The sequence below is a fragment of the Argentina anserina genome, chromosome 6 (assembly GCF_933775445.1).
Source record: "Argentina anserina chromosome 6, drPotAnse1.1, whole genome shotgun sequence".
Taxonomy (NCBI): domain Eukaryota; kingdom Viridiplantae; phylum Streptophyta; class Magnoliopsida; order Rosales; family Rosaceae; genus Argentina; species Argentina anserina.
In genome coordinates, this window is record NC_065877.1 from 5,684,011 (window position 1) to 5,704,934 (window position 20,924).

Below are 20,924 nucleotides of genomic sequence, written 5' to 3' on the forward strand. Positions count from 1 at the left end.
CACAACCTGTAGTGTTGCTTTGCCACGAAATCTTAGCTCAGAAATACAGTGTGGAAGGAGTGAGAGTAAAGGAAAATGAGAAGAAATGGAGAAAATACAAGAAGTTATGACACGTGACCCAGAAGATGGAGTTGTGATAGAAATTAGTTTCATACCCCTCATTGATAGAGAAAACCGAGTTTGAGTACTACATTGGTACAACTCAGAGTTGGGGTACTACATTGATCTTGCCACAAGAGTTTGGTTACCGATGTTGAAAGTTTTTTGTGGTCACGTGCGGGACACGTGACCGAGGTAACAAAGCCGTAACAGAAATTAGGCTCAGACTCTTCGTTGATAGCGAATTACAAGTTTGTGTACTACATTGGTACAACTCAGAGTTTGGGTACTACATTGACTTTGCTACAATAGTTTGGATACTGATGACGAAATTTTTTCTATAATAAATTAGTACTTCCGGTGAACTTTCAAAATCAAACATAATAAATTAGTTTGTTGGATTCTATAGAGTTAATTCACACTTTAATTTCCTTCAGTTATATTACCATTTCAATATAGATTTGAGCTTAATGATGAGATCTGTAAGAATTATAGTTTTTTTTAAATAAGAATTATAGATTTAAAGGACTACATTCTACAGTTTGATTGAAACTACAGTTAGATGCACATAGGACATCCAGAATCAATTAGGATATTCTGGACACATGAGAAGAGAGACCATGACTAGTAGCAAAAAACTAAATCCAGGAAGGCAGAAAACATCACAGGTTAGCTTCTCGATATCACGAACTATGTATTTTTGGCGCCAAATAATGTGCATTGTGAAAGCCATTGTTGATACCATTGATGACAAGAATGGAGGGACGGGAGTCACCTTCTGCAAGTACACGCTTGTAATTGACCCTATTGATAACTTGAAGGCCATTTCCAAGACCCGAGCATTCTGCAAGAAGAACAAAGATTGAGCATTCACAAATTTTGTCACATTAACTTGTGTATGTACTCCAAAAAAAAAATACAGCGCGTGGCATCCACGTGTCAGAAGCATAGTTCTTGACATCTCGTACTTTTCTTGTCAACAAATTCGGGGCGGGTCAATATTTCGGGTAGCAAAACACCGCCAATAGGTGGGAGAAAGCGAGGAAAGCTTCGGTTTATGGACACGGACGTTGATGAACCCACAAAAGGTACGACCTTTCTCTACAACTCTTCCTCTAAACTCTTCTAGAATCATCCTCTACCTCTCTTTTTTTTTCATATAAAACCCTAACATCCTTCCCACATTTCCCCCCCAAATTTACAGGCGAAGAACAAACCCATGCGAAGCCCATAATGGTGATCCTGATGGGCGCACCCGGCAGCGGCAAGTCCGCATTCTGCGAACGAGTCATGGGCTCCTCCGTTCGTCCCTGGGTCCGCGTCTGCCAGGTACTTTTTTCATTGCTCAACATCGCACACCACGTGTTCGACGAAATGCCTCACTCAGTTTTTAGCCTATAAATTTTGAGGAGATATAATAGTAATGTAGTATGCTTGAGTAGACAACGCTGTATTGTAACTTGGGCTATTTTGGGTTTGTTGTGTTTGTTAGGATACTATTAAAAATGGGAAGGCCGGGACTAAAGCGCAGTGTATAGAGAGTGCGAGGAGCGCGTTGAGGGAAGGAAAGAGTGTGTTTATAGATAGGTGCAATCTAGAGAAGGAGCAAAGAGATGAGTTTGTGAAGCTGGGGGGTGGTCAAGTCGATGTTCATGCAGTGGTGCTTGATCTTCCTGCTAAGATTTGTATATCACGGTCGGTGAAGCGAACTGGACATGAGGGGAACTTGCAAGGAGGGAAGGCTGCGGCGGTTGTGAATAGAATGTTGCAGAAGAAAGAGCTGCCGAAGCTGAGTGAAGGGTATGGTAGGATCACTTTTTGCCAGAATGAGAGTGATGTTGAAGCTGCAATTGGTACGTATAGTGGACTCGGTCCGTTGGATATGCTTCCACATGGGAGTTTTGGACAGAAGAACCCGGGTGGGAAAGTTCAACTTGGTATAATGAAGTTCTTAAAGAAAAAAGAGGCTCCTGCTAATACTGAATCGACTTCAAAGAAGGTTCAGGATTCTGATGCCTCTATATATACCGCGGGACAGGATACCAGTTTGAAGGGAACTGGCTTGTTTACTGAAAGAGCTAATATGGAGTCCAATAAAGATGAACAGCCTGTTGTAGGGTCTGCTGTTATTGATGTCTCTCTTCATGATGCTCCCACCCTAGCATTTCCATCTATTTCCACAGCAGGTTTTCAGTTTGACCTTGAGAAGGCATCTGACATTATTGTAGAGAAAGTTGAGGAATTTGTTTATAAACTTGGAAATGCTAGACTTGTTTTAGTAGACGTGAGTCATAAATCGAAGATATTGTCCTTGGTGAGGGCTAAAGCTTCACAAAAGAACATCGACCCCAACAGATTCTACACATTTGTAGGAGACATCACTAAGCTTCATTCAGAAGGAGGTCTTTGCTGCAATGTGATAGCTAACGCTGCTAATTGGTAAGTTTTTAAATTTCATGTCAATGCATTTATTTCATTCTGCAGCTAAATAGAAAATATTATTTTGATAAAACTGGAGGTTATCCTTTCCATGATATATATGTAAATATAGAGTTCTGCACTTCTGCTGACTAAAACATTGCATCCATTCCCACTAAGTTGAGTCATTTACAATATAATGGTCGATATAGTTTCTTCAACTTTATTATCTATATGAATGAATATTGTGATTATAAATTTCTTATATAAATAGTTGATTAAGTACAAAATCATGCTTTGCAGGCGACTTAAATCAGGAGGTGGTGGTGTCAATGCAGCAATCTTCAATGCTGGAGGTCCAGCCTTAGAGCTTGCAACCAAAGAAAAAGCCAAATCTTTATACCCGGGGAATGCTGTTGTTGTTCCTCTCCCTTCAACTTCTCCCCTGTGTTGTAGGGAAGGAGTAACACATGTGATACATGTTGTTGGACCCAATATGAACCCACAGAAACCAAATTATCTTGCCAATGATTATAGTAAAGGCTGCAAGATTCTGCGGGACACTTATACAGCACTATTTGAAGGTTTTGCATCCATCGTAAGGACCCAAAAGAAGATATCTAAGGGTAGCATTGAAAACCTTGAGTTGAAGCTGTCAGAGTTAGAAGATCACTCAGAGAATGGGCCTACAAATCACTCTACAATTAGCTATCAAAAGATCAAGAGAGAGGATCTCCATGAATCTGACAGGAACAAACGGAGTAAAGGATATCAAGATGAAGCTGAAAATGTCTCTGATTCTTATACTGGTAAATCAAATCTCAAGTCTGATGGAGGCAAGAAGAAGTCCCGGGGATCATGGGCTCAGGCTCTCTACAACATTGCCATGCATCCAGATAAGCAGAAGGATGTAGTCCTAGAGATATCAGATGATGTTATTGTACTGAATGATCTTTATCCAAAGGTAAGTCACACCTAATATAGTTATAATCCACTTCTATGTTTTTGCTGGTTAACAAAGTTTTGGAATTTTCGCAGGCGCAAAAGCATCTTCTAGTGGTAGCGCGACATCCTGGTCTTGATCGCTTGGCAGATGTATGCAAAGAACACATTCAGTTGCTAAGAACAATGCATGTGGTTGGTTTGAAGTGGGCTGAAAGTTTCTTGCATGATGATTCAGCATTGGTCTTTCGTCTTGGATATCACTCGGTACTTATGCTACTTTTGCTTGGTGCCTTTGTCAGATATGTTTTTTGTACCCTTTCCTCTTGAAACTGTTTTCTGGACCTGATTGCTAAAGAATTAGGAGGGTTAGTAAAGTAAAACTTATTTTTTTTTATATCTAATTACGTTTACATGAAATATATGTCATTAGAGATGTGTCTTCTCCTCTTCATTTCTCTTGAGGATGGTATATGTCCCTGATCATGACTTTTGGGGCTTAGAAGAAAGACTTTTTAATAAGCGTATGTGATGCCTTCTCTTTCAGGAACCATCAATGCGACAGCTTCATCTACATGTTATCAGCCAGGATTTTAATTCAACGCATTTGAAGAACAAGAAACATTGGAACTCGTTTAATACTGCTTTCTTTCGAGACTCCATTGATGTGCTAGAGGAAGTTAGTAGTGACGGAAAGGCGATACTGAATGATGATGACAGCCTGATGTCTATGGAGTTACGATGTAACCGATGTAGAAGTGCTCACCCCACCATACCCAAACTAAAACTGCACATTGCCCGATGTCAAGCCTCCTTCCCAAGCATCCTGCTTCAAAACGGTCGTCTGATTACAGTACCAAGCAATTCTAGCGCTGCTCCATAGGAAAATACAAGCCAGAGTGACTAAAATTTTGTTGCATGTAAATATGAACCAGATGGTTTTGGATAGTCCAACTGGTACTTCTCACAACTTGGTGCAACTGTTTCTGTGCAACTGGATTCTCCTCCAAAATGATTTTGTTTGATCAAAGGATTGGCGAGGGGATAAAAGTCTTCATGTTCATTTGTTCGTTTATTCCAGCTGCTCTCTAAACTAGTGAAAGTGATTAAACACTAATCTAAATTTATACAAGAACAAATTGCTTAGACCGCCTGAAAGGACGTCGGTTCTTAACTTTTTATAATCTTTAAACGAAAACATCTACAACTATAAAACTGTTTTGCTAGATTCTTCGCCGCAGATGGCTAGAGGCAATGGATTCAAATTCAGGTACAGGTGACATGGCTAGTCAGTTCTTCGAGCTACAGTACTAACAGTAGAGAAAACTAATGCCACTGGGAATGGAAGTACTCGATGTTCTCCATCGAGCCGGACATAATTTTTTACCAGATGAAAATCTTTCCCTTGCGTTATGAATGATCTTAATAAGGTGTTGGTTGTGTTTCTATTTCTTATTGCTGTGGGGAAATATTGTCGGAACGTCAACCTGGTTTTGTGAAAGAGTGTTGTCGACAATGTGAGACCTCTAGATATTGTCAAGCACTCAAGGATGAAGGATGCCAGGCAGAAGAGAGTTCAGACTTTCAGAGGCTCATTGCCAACAGATAATTGGAGCTTTTTTTTTTGTTTTTTTTTTTCATATATGTTCTATATTCAGTGCTAGACCCCGCTTAGTACCGCCTAGCCTGCCTAAAGTTCCCGCCCAAGGTTTCCGCCCAGACCCCCGCCTAGCACCGCTAGCCTGCCTAATGTTCCCGCCTAGCTCGAGGATTTGAAAATGTTAAATAACACTATCTTGCTGCTGATATTTGATCTAACAGCAAAATGATGAGTCAGAAAATTGTAAATAATCTTTGCCATATCAATTGTTGTCACCTATGATGCATGGACTCTTCTGAAGCTGGAGTGACAGAAAGCCCTAGGTCAGTCGTTCTTGTTCTGTTGGTCTTGTGATTAATAGCCATCGATGAACAGAATATTCTGGGTCGCCATTAGCAGTGGAACAAATCAATATGGAAGATTAGTGTGAGTTAGATGCCAATGTGCCTCTGCTTCTCGCACGTCACCGAAACCGATACGAGAAGGGAAACCAATCCATATATGCCCAAGTTGAAAATGACAGGGCAATTATAGAACAACTTCCCAGTTCAGTTAGATTTTAATATTTATGATTTAGGTCCAAGAAGTGCTGGCATGTGTGGACAAAGGAGCTGCACATTATGGGGGGCCAAATGATTAAATAGATCTTGAACAACGTTGTCACACATGGATCTGTCATCTTAAACGTGTCAAGGTAGGCCTTAGGATCACGGAACTAGATTAGTTGAAAAATCTTCGGATACTAATATTCCGCTGGGAATATACAGAGAAAACCAGAAATTACTGGACTAAAATACTTCGACAGACAACACTCAAGAGAAAAAGAAAAGCATTAGGGAAGTCCGAAAGAGCTTGACTTGGAGCTAAACATTTTTGTTTCTGTTTTTTTTTTTGGGGGGACAAATATGAACTAAAACTTGAGCCTCCATGACACAGAAGAATTTTACTGAGGATTAGGTGGGCGGCTATTGGCAGCAGAAACCCTAGACCCCCACTCAAGCAACTCTTTGCTGGTATCATCCTTGTGAGCTATCACCTCAATGAAACATAGGCTATCCTTCTTGGGTCCATTTGCAGTCTCTATTGCTTCAATTAGCTCCTCCTCGCAACGCACCTGAAAGATTACATGAATTCGTTAACAATGAGTTTTACAAATCTGTGGAGCTGCTTATTTAAGGGGGTGGAGGTGATTAGCACAGTGTATTAGCATACTGACCTTGGTTGTCCAGCACTTGCCTTGCCCGTTGTGGATTGCATCAACCAGTCCAGTGTAGTTCCAGTTCTTGATCACATTGTAAGGTCCATCATGGATTTCCACTTCGATGGTGTACCCGCCGTTGTTTATCAGGAAAATGATGGTCTTCTGTCCATTTCGAATCATAGTGGACACATCTTGAGCAGTCACCTATTAGGGATGCAACGTTAGACACTTGGACATACACAAACGAATGTGGGAAGTTATAGTGCATATGCTGTACTTGTAATACCAAATTGGACATTTAGCAGAGGAAGTATAATTTACATTTCACGTTTCAGCAATCAGCACGCAAACTCTATAAACACTTTGATATTGCAGAATTCAAAATATTAATGCGATTTGAAGTTGCATACCTGGAAGCTCCCATCACCAATGAAAGAAATAACTCGCTTCTCAGGTACAGCCTGGGCATACCCAAGAGTTGCTCCGACAGACCAACCAATTGATCCATATTGCATCTGGAACTCATAACTGCAAATACATTTCCACTTAGTATGGTAAAATCATAATATTAGGAAACAAGAACTATCATCAAATTGTCCCAAAGGCTTACCCGCAGCCGGGTGGTAATTTCAGCTTCTGACAGTTAAACCATGAGTCCCCTGTCTCAGCAATCACAGCAGTTTCCGCTGACAGCATCTTCTGAATGTGTTGGAACAGAACGTTAACCCTCAAAGGTTCTTTGGGTGCAGCCTTCAGAGGGTGACCATCAGGCACAAAAATCCTGCAGTAGTTCTCATGAGCAGTGTTGTTATGCTTCAGCTTCTTTGCTAGCGCTGCCAGGAAATCCTTCATGAGAACACAACCAAAAGCAGGGCCACTCCCTATCGTCACACGATCAGGCTGCACAATGATTGCCTTCTCTTTCTTGAGAAGGAGAGAGTACCCAACAGAGCTGTAGTCGTTGAAAATCGGCCCTGCAAACAAGTACGCATCTGCAGACTCCACAATCTCAGCACAAAAGGCGGTGCTCACAGCACCCCAGTATGTTCCGATGAAATGGGGATGGTGTTCTGGCACTTGCCCCTTTGCTGATGGCATCACAGCCAAAGCAAAACCAGAAGCATCGGCCAGTTCAACAAATGCATCATTAGCATGTGCAGACCGCAATTTAGGCCCGCCCACCATAACCGGCTTCACTGCCTTGTTCAAGAACTCTGCAGCAGCCTCCACTGCAGCCTCTAATCCCCACTTATTGCTCAGTCTGCAAAATTAAGTAAAAAAATTTAGTTCACAGTAGAATAAACTAAACAAAAATCATAATCTTTCTACAAACACTTTCATCTAACAATATCAAAAGGCACAAACTTGCCTTGGAGACAATGAAAATGGAACAGGGTCACGGCTAAAAGTAGGATGAGGAACAGCAGCCAAGTTGCAGCCAATGCTGATATACACAGGCTTGCTTTCTTTCAACGCAGTCGAAATAGCAGTATCAATCAACTCATGCGCATCCTCCAAATTATTCACCACAGCCTACTCAAACCAAAGTACACAGATCATTAGCCAAACCCACTGAAAATCCACATCCCCAAATAACCAAACTTCATATCAAAGCAACCATATACAATATTCATATTCCCAAAACACTATGAATCTTTAAACAATCATCAACTAAATTAAACATAGCAAACTTTTAAAAATATATATATCAAATCTTTAACCATATTAAACCCAACACTAATACATCATAAAAAATCAAACTTGATCGTGATCCTTACCTGAAAACAAGTCACGGTCTGAAAGCACCGGAGCTCTTGACTGAAGTCCGGCAACCCAATAGTATGGTGCAGAATACGGTTAGTCCCATAATCATTAGAGTTGGGCCCTCCGACAATACAAACCACCGGCAAGTTCTCACTGTACGCGCCGGCGATCGCGTTCAGCACACTCAGACCACCGACCGTAAAAGTCACCACACACGCGCCGACGCCACGCGACCGCGCGTAGCCGTCGGCGGCGTACCCGGCGTTGAGCTCATTGCAGCAGCCAATGTTGGTGAGCCCGGGCTCGGCGATGAGGTGGTCGAGAAGAGTCAAGTTGAAGTCGCCGGGGACGGTGAAAACGTCGGTGACGCCGATTTGCACCAGGCGGCGTGCCAGATGGCGGCCGAGGGTGGCGTCGGCGGAGTTGAAGGTGGTGGCGGGGACGGAGGAGGTTTGGACGGTGGAAGAGGCGCCTTTAGGTAAGCAACCGACGTCGTGATTGTCGGCCTTGCAGACATCGAGAGAGCCAATCTTGGTGTCCATGGAGGTTTTCAAAGACTGAAACTTTAAGCGATCAGAGTTTCAAAGGTTGGAGCTTTTTTTTGTGATGAAAGATTGGGAGTTTGAAACCGTGAAGAACTGAAGATGGAAGCTTGTTGTGGGTTTAAGAGGGAATAGGGAATTGGGAATTGGGTTTTGGGGGTCAGAAATGAGAATGAGATGGTTTGGGTTGATGAGGTGGTGAGTGTGTTATATAGTGAAGGTGGTGGTGGTTATGGAGTGGGAAGTTTTTACTAGGGGCTGGTTTTCATGTGAAGGCCTTTTTGTGAAGGCGGTGGGCAGCAGTGGGTTTTTGGTGAGTGAGTGGCAAGTCAATTAATTTAATTTGAATTTGTTCCGCGAGAATTATTATTCTACCCTTGTGTGTGTCTTAGCCTAATAGGTTTCCTGTTAGGAGATAGATTAGCATCTCCGTAATAGATTAGGACTCCGAGTTCTACGGGATTGTAGTTTTGTAATACCTATATATAGGCCCCCATATCATTCAATAATACACAATTATTTCATCCTGAAACACGTTATCAGCACGTTGCTCATTTTGCAAAGCTTGTTCTTTTGCTAGATTTCAAGGAAATCCTTATTTCCTAAGGCTCCAACCGAGAACATTCCATTCTTACGAAGTACTTAAGGTGACATTAGTGGACCCTATCCAACCGAATGCGGACATTTTTCGGTATTTTTATGGTATAGGTTAAGAGCATCGACGCGTTGGTCACACATCGCTTTGCTTTCCACAAGAAACGCTGCATTCGCTAAAGTTTTTAGCTATGATCATCATACTAAGGGCTCACCACCCTTCCTATCCTCTCAAATCTATTTGATTGGATACCGTTGGAGAGTTCACCTCCACGACTTTGATGATTTCGTTTTGCATATCTACTGGGATCGTCGTTGAACATATTATTCCTCATGTTCATTCACTGTACGATCTAGCCGAGCTCGGACTTGGTTATGGGTACTAACCTGCCGATTTTTGCATGGAGATATGTAATGATGTTGCATGCAGCGACACTTATTCGTTTTAGACCCACAACTTGCCAAGCGTTTAGTGTGTACCAGATGGTTACTGGATACGGTCCCAACGTTCTTTTCACTAACGCCTATTTGGTTAAAGTTGTTTATGTGCCTCTCTTGTAGTTATCTCAATGGGTCTACTTGAAACGATTAAGTATTCTGGTTGGTTATGATTTATGAATCACCAACACTTGTCCGTCATTTCCAATCTACAACCGTTGATCTCTATCCTGCGATATTAGTAGACGGTCACGTTGATGAGACATACTTCCCATCGTTAGGAGGAGATATGGAATGCTCCCATTCTGGTTTTAACGCCAGGAATTGACGTGGTGTGGCACTATGTCTCATTAAGATCCTGCACTACTCAAAGTGAGTAAATGTGCAACGCATTATCGACCTCCAGAAAGTCAAAGATTTGATGCTCAATGACTTTACCGATATTGCGAAAGTGACGAGATCGCACATAAATGCTGTGATGTGCCGGTAAGGTTGGAACTCTCAGAATATGAGAGAATTTCATATGACCTGGTCCTAGCACTGTTGGCACCATCCCTGACAGTGGGAAGGAAGCCGGCGATGGCACCATCGTACGCTGTGGTGTTGTCGGCGCCCGTGGTATTGCACCACAAAACAAGGGCGGAAAACGCAAAGATGGACTAGTAAAGGTCATAGCTTCGGTCTTGGCTCCTGCCTAGATGAGGGGGAGACCATTATTCTCTGGAATCAAAACCAGAAAGAAGCGAAGTGCGTAGGCACAAGAATTGCGCCCATCATCAAGAGATATTCTCTAAACATGTGTATCAACTAAGTTCTGTGGGACGCTACAGACTCATTTTGTTGATGTTAGAGAAGAATAGAAATCTCACAAATTGATCGTATACAGTGCGCGCGTGTGTTTAATGGATTGATCTCCCATGATTGATGATGTATTCGCTTATGCTCTTAATCCGTTGTAAAGCATCAACGATGAGCAACTTGACCGAAGTGGAAAGAATCAATACAGGCTGAACTAGACTTGTTATGTTGGTCGTTGTTCGTAAGTGTAATGAGAAAGATGAAGTCATGCAATATATGCAGGACTTATGGCGCAAACATTGTCTCATTATCCTATTATTGACTACGATGAGTTATATTCTCTCGTTATGGACATAATTGCTTTCTGCTACTTGATCAGTAGTAGTGTCCATGAAAACTGATTTGCAGCATATGATAGTGGTCATAGAATATCTGTAAAGGGATCTTGACGCAGATATGAGAGTGCCCGAGGGACTTTAAATGCCTCCAAACCACGGAGAGCTTATGTAATCAGATTGCGACGTTCAAGAGAACGTAGTACAATCGGTTGCAAGAACTCATACCCATATGTGTTCATATGAAGCTAATTCTTGATTCTCTATTCCGTCTAAGTATAGATGATGAAGAGATTCAATGAGCTATACATTCATACATGTTAGTGTTGTTGGGACACTATTGCTTTCATTATGACGTGATTAAATGCGCCTATGCATTGTCATTGGACTTGCATTGCTTCTTTGATATGGGTTTAGTTCTACACTTAGTGAACTAACACAAATCCTATCCACACCAACGCCGCCAGCAGCTCCAGCAACATCAACGTACGCCTTGGTGTAACAGTTGACACTGGTAGCGTAGAGGATGCGTACGGTTCCGTCTTGGACCAAAATCAGTCATTCATTGGTCCATTCCCCCATTCTTTTCGCGAAAGACACATTAAATGTGACAAATCAGAATCTGTCCAGTTTCGTAGGTCAACTTCAACGAGACCTACAAGACAGCTCGCTCGATGAAATATGGTGAAATTGATACCGTTGGAAAGGTCTATGTGTCTACTTTCCAGGGACATCACCATTTCGTTCATAGCTATCATATTGAGTGAGTTATGGCCATTTTAGCAAAGTAGGACAGTCCTGTCCGGAAATTTGCAAGTCAGTCAACTTCGACAGAGCATTGTGAACTGCTCCGATCGGATGAGGTTGTGATCCTTATGTCACTGGAAAGCCACGGGTGTCTACTTTTCAGAACATTTTACGGTTCGCTGATACCTATTTTGACGAAGAAGTTATGGCCATTTAAGTGAGTGAAAGTCATTCTATCCGAGAATCTGATTTTCATTGCAAACTCTTGTTTTGAGTTGTTATGCAATCTTGTTTCCTAAGATCTAAGTTTGGCTAAGTATAGCATGTATGATATAAGGATGTGTGGCTAGATTAATGATTAATCATTAGCCCAAGACTACGTTTGAGAAGCATGTAATGAACGTTGTATACGTTGTTCTTTGTACTCCATGATTATGGCACTAATCAGGGGGAGTTGTTTCGTAGACTTCAGGGAGAGTCTACCTCACAAGATGCTATCAAATGTAGACGGTGCGTTGTGCTTTTTTTCCCTTCGATCAAGCTTTTGTTTTTACCCAAGAGGTTTTGTTTTGCTTGACAAGGTTTTTACCGAGGCAACGATGTGTGCACCATGCAACCTAGGCATGCGACACAAGGGGGAGTGTTCCGGGAGAATTACTATTCTACCATTGTGTGTGTCTTAGCCTAATAGGTTTCCTGTTAGGAGATAGATTATCATCTCCGTAATAGATTAGGACTCTGAATCCTACGGGATTGTGGTTTTGTAATGCCTATATATAGACCCCCATATCATTCAATAATACACAATTATTTCATCCTGAAACAGAATTTTAATTTTAGTAATTATTTTGTGTATCCGCCACACCACGTGTTACTGTTATGGAGTGTACACGGTCAATCATATTATGTCATTGTATAATTAATATGCACGCAGTGAAAATAGTAAAAGTTTATTTATATATAAGAACCAATCAAAAATAATCACATTAAAAAATAGACCAATAATATTAAAAGTACGCGACGTAGGATATGTGACAGGTATATATAAGAATTTCTCTTTAAATAAATATTATCATTAGAATGCTAATTTTGTTTGGAAAGGACTAGAGTATTGGGGTTTTGCTAATTAAATTTTATTTCTTCTGTATCTGAAAATTTGATTATGGATTTTTCATTTGAGGGGGTTAGAGGGAAGGAGAGATCTAATTTTACAGTTGTATATTTTTCTTTAGCTCCAAGAATACTGATTATGGCCAATAATTTTTGAGAAAGGAAAAGAAAGTTGAGTTTGAATAGTGATGGGAAATTTTGAATTTGATTCAAATGTTTTTTTTTTTGGTACAATTTTTTGATTCAAATGTTGGGCACTACCTTTTCTATGTTGCTCGTTTGGATTGGCCGGAAATGTCATGGTGAAGGAACAGTGCACGTAACAAGCCTCTTTGAATTAAATTGAGGTCCCCTTTCGATTTGTATTTGAAATCCAAATTTTTGGGATATGATGAACACAACGTGGACGTTATACATGACTTATATAAGGGAATGAGGTAAATGATGGAAGTGATGATGAACATTAAGATTATATTAAGATTAAGAGGTCAAATTGTACACCAGTTCATTAGAGCCTTATATATAATACGATTAAAAATTAATCTAACGTCTTTTACTAAAATGAGAAAATGCACTTAGCTGGCTAATTTTGTTAATTGTTCTAGGGTGCTACTTGCGCATGGAATTGGCGGTGACCGTGAACGTCATTTTCGTGGTCCTGAAGAAACTCGTCAAACACTAGTTTAGTATAATGATTATAAGTCAAATTAATGCATAATTAAATCCTAAAATATTAGCTGTAAATCTGGTTCTTAAATGGTTTTGTAAAATCCCGGCTTGACTACTGTACGTATTCGCAGTGAGCAGCACGTTGTATCTGATTGGTCAGTTTCGCGCGTTATGGAGCGACGACGTTCTGGCTTTTTAATAGGACCGCGATGTCGGAGAAATACAATGAGCGAGGTACAAAACGACGGAATCCGGGTTCCGAAAACCAGAATAGAGTTGTCGGTATATATTACAACTGATCGATAAAAAACCGAACCTTTCTAGGGAGTCTATTCGATACACCTTAGAGTGTGGGCATCAGCAGCATGATAGTCACGTGCACGTTAGTCTGTTAGTGAATTTGGTTAGTCAATTTAGTTAAAAGTTAAATACTGTGTAAACAAAATAATTAAAAAAGACACATTGGAATCCACTCAAACATCACTAACTACCATAAAAATTCATTGTTTTTTGTTCATTATTTTTGATATCAACAGAACTTGTTACACGCACTAAGACAAATTATTAATAAAGCTGTAACAAAAAAAATTATTAATAAAGGAATATTAACATAAATAAATAAAATTAAAAAATAACAACTGAAATCACACTTTAAGAAAGTATAGACTATAATTCAGTATTTTGTTCTATTTTATTAGTTTAGTTTTACAAACTATGACAATCTTATAGTTCATGTTCTTGCATGCACAAATATAATAAATTTCTAAACTTCAACGAAAACTACTAATTTTAAAAGTTAATATGGTTAACAATTAAATAATGAATTTTGGGTTATAAGGTCACGAAAGTTGACCTTGTAGATTGAAGTGTATCATTAATGACAAAATGTACTGTAAAGGTTCACGATACTATTGTTTTTATTTTCTTAGGAGTGATTCACAACAAATTCATAAATTAGTATGAGAAAACTAAATGCTAAATAGTGGGATATGATATGAGGTTAGAAGTTAAATGGAGGATAAAGTTTACTTGAATTTACGTTGTGGTATAAAATAAGATATCAAAGCTACTTGATTTACGTTTCCTCATATTTGTTTGTCTCAATGAAGTAATTTTTGAGAAAAATTAAGCATGAAAATAGGTTAACAAACTATTGGTGACAGATGAATCGAAGTCAAAACAAATGTGAAATTAACGGATTTTTTTTACAAAATTCATAATTCATGCCAATCGTCCCATCTAACCGTCGGTTTTGTTCACGTTATTGTCATTTGAAAATATAAGTTAATAAATTTAATTTATAAATATAAATTTGAGTTGGTTAAGTAGAATGAAGTCGAAACATGAACAAAAATGAATGTATTAAAATTAATAACCGAAAATGTTGTCATTCATTTTTAATTTTAAGTATCAACCTTTTCCATCATCATATATATTAAGTTTCTAACATTAACAACGATCAAATTAACAGTAGTACTCTACCATAAAATATTAGTAACCACTATCATCACCAACAATGGATGTTAACTATCATTTAATCTCACACGTAAGTAAACTCAAAAACTCTATCAATACATATTAAAAAAAACAATACTACGCTACTTGGATTAATTGATGAATATGACTTGATGTTATTATAAGTTTAACCTCTATAGCATTGAGTTTATTTTGTAAATATATACATGTGTAAAAAAAACGGTGTATAAAAAATGCAAAAGATTGGAACTTGTAGTATTCTCATTATATTTATTTACAAGACAATTTTCTCAATTTCTCCAAGTAATGCAGTCTTTTTTGTCAAAATTTCTTTTATGCATGTTATATATGTAGGTTTAGTTAAAAAACAAATAAAGAAACTTCATTACATTTTTCTTTTAATTTAACGTAATTTATTTTTGTTTTTAAAATATTAATGTAATTTCTTAATAATAAGTAGACTTTAAAAGGTTTTGTAAAAAACAATACAAAAGGAAATAACTACATTAACTAGATGATGTCAGCTGGGCCCATCCCAGTTACCTTTTATTATTTTTTATTATGTGATCAACTTAACACCGTTAAATAGACAAGTTAGTCTTGATTTTTGGTTTGATGATTTGATTGACTGACTTTGCTTTTCAGTATTATTATATTGGTCGGTGTGCAGTCACATAGGTGTATTGCATCCGTTTCCACCTTTCTATTTCGGTCATTTCATCAATTCCAGGTTTTGGATCGTTCCGGAATTAACAAATCAATTAAGCTGCAATTGATACACGTACCATACACGCCTATCAAACGACACGTAGTTAGCCACATGTGGCTAACTTGAATCCCCAGACACACACAGCACACATGAATCGGGTTTTTAATATTTGTAACGACCCCAAAATTTCAAATTTAAAAACTCAAAATTTCAAAATCGTTAAACACTAAACAATCTCAATGAAATCGAAATTATTTAAAATGCCACAGCGGATCATCTCTGAGTTCAAAATACAACTCAGTCAAACCGATTATTACAAACCAAATTATAATTCAACATTATAATAAATGGAAATGTATAATCCTCACAACAACCTCACAAGATAGTCACACTAAATCCTCACACAAGTTGAGGATAAATAACTTCAAGTCCTCTGAGCGGTCCGTCAATTCCCGCTAATCCACACCTGCGGAGTTATCCACTACACCATCGAATTGGTGCACCGGGATTGTAAACACAAACCCCGTAAGTTTTACAGCTCGTATGAGTAAAATGAAAATATAACTCGCATAAAAATATATACAAAAATCCACAAATCAAACAAATATAAATGCACTCATGAGTCAATGAACGGCTCATCTGGTTGTCCCAAAAATATGAAATGAAGCGCTCATGAGAAATTAAGCAACCCTTATGGTTACCCAAATGCATTTATAATATGGGTACTAAAGAACGCTGGTACACATCTGTTACCCCTCTCGTAGTACACCGCCGATATTGGGCAACTACCCGCTACCCAACATCCAAAAATATGAGTACTCATGAGCAGATAGCCACTTGTTACCTCACATGCAGTACTCCGGCAGACAGACTAGAGCTCTAACTGTATCGTAACTTTCGTCCGGCCAAAGGCTAGGTTCCGACTTGCCAAACACGTACAATAATCTCACATCATATTGTACAAAATCAAGTCCGAAGACAAATCAACATTTTAACAATCTCCATGTTAAAATCATGTACAATAATCTCACATCATATTGTACAAAAATCAAGTCCGAAAACAAATCAACATTTTAACAATCTCCATGTTAAAATCACGTACAATAATCTCACATCATATTGTACAAAAATCAAGTCCGAAGACAAATCAACATTTTAACAATCTCCATGTTAAAATCACGTACAATAATCTCACATCATATTGTACAAAAATCAAGTCTGAAGACAAATCAACATTTTAACAATCTCCATTTTAAAATCACGTACAATAATCTCACATCATATAGTACAAAAGTCAAGTCTGAAGTCAAATCAACATTTTAACAATCTCCATGTTAAAATCACGTACAATAATCTCACATCATATTGTACCAAAAATCAAGTCCGAAGACAAATCAACATTTTAACAATCTCCATGTTAAAATCACGTACAATAATCTCACATCATATTGTACAAATCAAAATCACATGCTCGATATATAAATCTCGTCATCAAAATGACATAATCACGATAAAATCATAACAGTATATTATATAGCAAATTATATATATGTACATATTTACCATTTATACAATATATATATATATATATAATCCATTATATCATATACATGTCGTATTTCATAAACACGTCCGAAGACAAAACATTTTAACAAACTCATGTTAAAACCACGTACAATAATCACACCTCATATTGTACAAAAATCAAATCACATGCTCAATATTTAATTTTCGTCATCGAAATGACTAATTCAAATGAATTCATAACAGTATATAATATAGCAAACAATATATATAAGTACTTATTTACCATTTATACAAATATATATATTCCACTATATAATATACGTGTCGTATTTCAATATTTAAAACTCTTGCAAAAATCTTGAATTCACCGCAAGGGTAGATTCGTAAATATGTGAGATTTTACTCACATTCCTTCCTGCGTGCAACTTCCACGACACTAAAAGTAATTTCTTTACTTATTTCGTCAGTCACCTAATAGCATGATAAATGCTTAGAAAATGATACTTAAAATATCAGGTGACGATTTCAGCACAGCTAAATGTTGTTCATAAAACATTGTTCACAGAACACTGTTCATGTTCACTAATCACTGTTTTTACTAAACCATTGTTCACAGTTACTGTTACATATCACTATTCACATTTACTATTCATGTGAGTCACTGTTCACATTTACTGTTACAGATCACTATTCACAATTACTATTCATGCGGCGTCACTGTTCACTGACCGCCACTAATCATCACCAAATTTCACCACCACAACCTAAACAACATTTCCAATAACTTTCTAGTTGACACCAAGGTCTAAATCCGAGCCTAAACAGTGCAAACAACGAAGAACATAAATTCGGCACTATTCACAAACCCTAGAATGTAACGACCCAAAGTTTTGAGCTTAAAAACTCAAAAATTTCAAAGTCGTTAAACACCAAAACAATCTCAAATAAATCGAAATTATTTTAAATGCACAGCGGATCATTACTGAGTTCGCATTACAACTCAGACAACCAATTATTATAAACCAAATTTATAATTCAACGTTACATAAAATAGAAATGTAATAATTCTCACAATCTCACACAACTCATAATTAAATTCTAACAAGGTCTCACACACAAATCTGTAATAAAACCCTCACCACAAGCAGGAAGATGAACGACTTCGAGTCTCCGAAGCCGTCCTTCGATTTCCCACTAATCGACACCTGCAGTAGTATCCCCTACACCATCGAATTGGTGCACCGGGATTGTAAACACAAACCCGGTAAGCTTCACAGCTCGTATGAGTAAAATAAAACAAAATATATCTTGCATATCAACGTAACCATCAAACTACGACTCAACAAATATAAATGCACTCATGAGAAATTGGCAACCCTTCTGTTACCCAAATGCATCTATAATACGGGTACTAATGAGCGCTGGTACACCTCTGTTACCCCTCACGTAGTACACCGCCGACGTTGGGCAACCTCCTCGCTACCCAACTCCCGACATAGGGCAACCTCCTCGCTACCCAATGTCTGACATCGGGCAACCTCCTCGCTACCCGATGTCCGACAGACAGACTAGAGCTCTAACTGTATCGAAACTTTCGCCCGGCCAAAGGCTAGGTTCCGACATGCCACACACGTCCGAAGACTGGTCCGAAGACATAAACACGTTCAAAAATCTACTCATTGTTGTACAAATTGCATCACATGCTCGATATATAATTCTCATCACCACTGTGATCATAACTCACAAACGAAATCCTAACAGTAAATAATATAGCAAACTATATATACATGTACCTATTTACCATTTATACATTATATATATATAATCCACTTTATAATCCACTTTCTCAAGTTATACACCATACTCAACAACAGTTAAGGGTACCCAGCCCTCAACATGGTGACTCCACAATTCCTTCCCCAATAATTTTCCTCTCTATGATGCCTCCACGAGGCGATCACAGCTCACTTTTCTTCTATTATGGTGTTATATAACTTCACTGTGTCTGCAAAGAATTCTAACAATGAGCATGATAACACCCATCCAGGAAAAACCACGACTCGAACATCCCTAATCAAATGCAAAAACAAGATGTTCTGCAACACAAGACCTTTAAGGTATAAGGCGAATTTAGAACGAACTTCACTATTCAACCAAATTCCAATAAGTCATAACTGCATTTACTTATATAACACACATTGAGTGCATATGTACAACTTGAGCGTAGGCACATAGCATACCATATGTACCTGAACCTGCTAGATGACCTTGCTCCCGCAGAGTCCAGCGTACCCTCGATGTCAACTTCTCTTCTTATCCACTCTCACCACCCCACTATAGGTGCGTTCTTTAACTAGATGGTCACACGGCGCCATCTAATAGTCTTCTCTTAAGGGCAGGATAAGTTCAAATGTACATATTGCATGGTAGGGTATTAGGAGACATGCTAGACATCGTCCTCTTGAATGTCACCAACTTGTTCAACGAATCTTACAGGTGACTTCTCTTCTCTGACAGATCTCACTACGCTATTAAGAATGAGATTTCGAGGTTGAGTGGTCTACCACATCGACACTATATAATCTCTCTTTACACTGTGTCGCTTTCAAGTCTTAGAAACCAACCTTTCCAAGTCTCTCGGACCATTAGAGTTTTCAAACACCACATACCTCAAACTTCTTCCAAACAGACAATCTGTCACATGTTCTAACATTAATAGCCACATGTAAGCCACCCAAGTGAGCATGCTTGTAATGGAACCCGACCATCTATAGTGGAACCCAACATCTAACATGAGTCAAATCAATAATTAACACATGCCTACTACTTACATCACACATAGTGGTTTTCAAATAAACGTGCTTTATCACGACAATACCTTCATGACTTCACCACAAATCATCGTTAGAATAACGAACCTACTATTCCTTCCAATCAACAAAATAATCCCCTTTCATGATCATCTTATTATAACCATAAAAAGTTGTCGTGCATGATACCCACCCAAGTACCATATTTGTATCGGCAACACGATAAAGAAATCTTAACTCATTGAGTTCACAACCACCACAGAACACCACCTTGGATTAAGAATTACTCTCAAACAGTTCACCAGAGAATCGACTAATATACGCACAAGGCAGTAGAGAACCTCTACCGCCACCACAAGAGTGACGCATCACGCATCCCATCACACTCACCAAAACTTACAGTCGAAAATTAATTACAGCTTCCTGCTTCCATGAGTGGTATGCCACAATTTGGGGTTCAGACAAAGAAGGTATTTATCTCCCAACGGTGGAACATGAAAATTAGGTGAACTTTACAGCTGAAATATACTTTACCTCCTGGTTCATACATGCCTCAAATCCATGACATACGGTCCCACACAAATGCCCCAGTGCATCATCTAAGATATTGGTTTTATGAAATTACTGTTCACGTAAATATTATTCACGTATTATTGTTCATGTACGTACTGTTTACGCATTACTTTTCATATACGTACTATTTACGTATTACTGATCCAGTAAATACTAATTACTGATTTACCTTTCAGAAATTATTTTTACAATTACTTTATGTAAATTACTTTTACATTCACCGTACGTAAAATACTTTTACACTTACTGTACGTAAATTACATTTTACATTCACTGTACAGAAATTACTTTTACAAAAATTTACTGTTCACGCGCCGCCGCATGTGGCGGCGCGTGGGGTTCACGTGTCACCTCCGGCAGCCGCGCCTCCCCGCAGTGGCAGCACGTGGAGCTCACGCACCGCTCAAACCGGCGCGCGTAGCTTTCCCACCGCCGCCCCAAACCTCTCCTTTCTTCCTCTCCTCCCCTTCCACGGCCCAAGGCCACCTCTTGCACCCTACACCTTCCTTCACGCGCTGCCTAAGGCGGCGGTGCTCACTTTTCCTCCTCCTCCTCCGATTCTCCCCCAATTC

At 38.9% G+C, this 20,924-nt stretch overlaps 2 protein-coding genes across 2 annotated transcripts; one reads left to right on the forward strand and one right to left on the reverse strand.

Moving 5' to 3' along the window:
• The first annotated feature begins 1,088 nt into the window (after positions 1 to 1,088).
• On the forward strand, positions 1,089 to 4,627 carry LOC126801024 (transcription factor bHLH140). Its single transcript, XM_050528472.1, has 6 exons — positions 1,089 to 1,187; positions 1,304 to 1,428; positions 1,592 to 2,538; positions 2,821 to 3,481; positions 3,556 to 3,726; positions 4,007 to 4,627. Exons 1-6 carry the CDS (start codon positions 1,157 to 1,159, stop codon positions 4,340 to 4,342), a joined length of 2,271 nt encoding a protein of 756 aa, XP_050384429.1. The 5' UTR covers positions 1,089 to 1,156; the 3' UTR covers positions 4,343 to 4,627.
• A 1,110-nt stretch (positions 4,628 to 5,737) lies between these two features.
• Positions 5,738 to 8,715, reverse strand: LOC126798823 (pyruvate decarboxylase 2). Its single transcript, XM_050525887.1, has 6 exons — positions 8,039 to 8,715; positions 7,630 to 7,793; positions 6,871 to 7,521; positions 6,671 to 6,788; positions 6,276 to 6,464; positions 5,738 to 6,173 (listed from the first exon to the last, which is right to left on the reverse strand). Exons 1-6 carry the CDS (start codon positions 8,564 to 8,566, stop codon positions 6,003 to 6,005), a joined length of 1,821 nt encoding a protein of 606 aa, XP_050381844.1. The 5' UTR covers positions 8,567 to 8,715; the 3' UTR covers positions 5,738 to 6,002.
• Between the last annotated feature and the right edge of the window lie 12,209 nt (positions 8,716 to 20,924).